The following is a 1,813-nucleotide window of genomic DNA, read 5'->3' on the forward strand; positions in this document are numbered from 1 at the left end:
GCGTGGCTCCAATCACCCCTTTACCACACCCCAAGCCTTGCAGATGGTACTGACGTTGTCCGGTCTAGGCCTTGTTGTAATTTGACCCCGCTTGTCCTCCCTGGGCTCTCTGAACTTGCTGGCACCAGGGCCCTCCACAGCCCTGCCTCGCTCATTCATCCACATGATCCAACCCCCAAAAAGTGGCAGAGGAGCCCCTGTGGGAGTATCCTCCAGTGGTTGTTTGCAAACACACCGGGGCCAGAAATCTCCAGAGTAGCCATGAGGCGCTGTTTTACAGACACACTGGGTGTGTCTACATGAGATCCTAATGCACAGTGGTTACTGTGCATTTATTTAGTACTTGTATAAGCAAGTACTAAATAAATGTGCGGTAACAAAGTTACCACACAGTAGTGCCAGGAACTTCTTTTAATAATGGTGCACAGTAGTGTATTAGTGCTGTCCATGCTGTGACATGCTACTGCACAGTATTATTCAGCTACTGTGCAGTCAGCATCTCATGTAGACACACTCACCTGGGAACAGCTTTGCACTTGAGCTGTGGGGAGATGACCACAGTAGCCTGGTGAGCTGCAGGAGAGAGTGGGCTGAGAAAGAGGAGAACAGCAAAGCTGTGCCAACCAGTGGTCTCTTGCTGGTTGTGCAGCCTTGAAATGCCACCGACATTCAGGGAAGTGGGTCTGAGAAGAGCAGTGAAAAATTGACAGTGGATATTCTCAGTGCTGCACATAGAAATGTGGGAGGTGACTTGTCTTTTTTCCACCAGGCAGAACCCTGTGGGCTCCTTGCCTCCCTACACACAAGGTCCCCTTTGTTTTACCAGCTTTGTTTCTCCCACTCCTCAAGGGTCTGTCCCATTCCAGGTTCAAAAGTCTCTGTGACACTGCATCCTCCTGCCTTTTCCAGGTGAGTGCCTATGGCTACATTACAGAAGGCTACAACAAGTACTCGGATCACTATTATGACAAGGTGTGGAAACGCTTGATCTTCTACACCAACCATGACTTCAACCTGGAGAGAAGGGTATGGAAAAAACTCCATGATGAAAAGATCATGAAACTCTATCAGCGCTTCTGACCGGGGGCAGAACAGACCTTGCCTGGAGGCTTTACTTCTCCCTGATAAACATTCACATGGAAGAGAAACTTGAAGGAAAAGAATTCACATGGAAGAGAAACTGATGGAAGACATCAGTGTCTCTGGATTTGGAGTCATATTCTCATTTTTTTTTAAATGTTGTTGTCCTTTGGCACCAAAAATCTTATGTCTCCAGGTGTCTTTCCAGGAATATGCATCCAGTGCTCCTGTTAACCATCAGGAAACAGACACCATGCAAGCAGCAAAGACATTTCCCATTCTGAATGTAGGTACAGCAGGCACAGGGCTGATTTCTTCCCTCCAGGGCATGAGAGCCAAAGCAGGTTCTCATGACTAGGATTTCTTCAGAAGGTAGACTTAAGTCATGGGGGGCATGTCTATATGTGCATTTATGTGCCATAATTACTGCACATGAAGTTTAGTACCTGTAATAACAGCTACTAACCCAATGTGCAGCAACTGGCGCTACTGCGTAGTAGCAGCAGCACACGCCTTTTTAGTGATGCTAATGTGCATTAGACAAATTCTACTGTGCATTAGCACAATGGCATGACTTTTGACGTGACCCGCTAATGGTCAGTAGAATTAGTCAACTGTGCATTTAACACCTTATGTAAATGCTCCCTGGGAGAGAGGATTTCAAGATAGATGGCTTTGCAGGTCAAAGGTGGTTTTGGTCCCTGCATGTTTCCATTTAGGGGACCTTCTGGCA

General features: G+C 47.0%; 1 protein-coding gene across 1 annotated transcript in view; it reads left to right on the plus strand.

The window, feature by feature from the left end:
* ST6GALNAC1 (ST6 N-acetylgalactosaminide alpha-2,6-sialyltransferase 1) overlaps positions 1-1,147 on the plus strand; it is a 40,065-nt gene extending 38,918 nt beyond the window's left edge. The window contains exon 9 of the mRNA XM_019502993.1: positions 910-1,147. Within this exon, the coding sequence (XP_019358538.1) occupies positions 910-1,080 (171 nt within the window). The 3' untranslated portion in view covers positions 1,081-1,147. The remainder of the gene's footprint in view (positions 1-909) is intronic.
* Positions 1,148-1,813: the final 666 nt, after the last annotated feature.

The sequence above is a fragment of the Gavialis gangeticus genome, unplaced genomic scaffold (genome assembly GCF_001723915.1).
Source record: "Gavialis gangeticus isolate Ggan-Ray unplaced genomic scaffold, GavGan_comp1, whole genome shotgun sequence".
Taxonomy (NCBI): domain Eukaryota; kingdom Metazoa; phylum Chordata; order Crocodylia; family Gavialidae; genus Gavialis; species Gavialis gangeticus.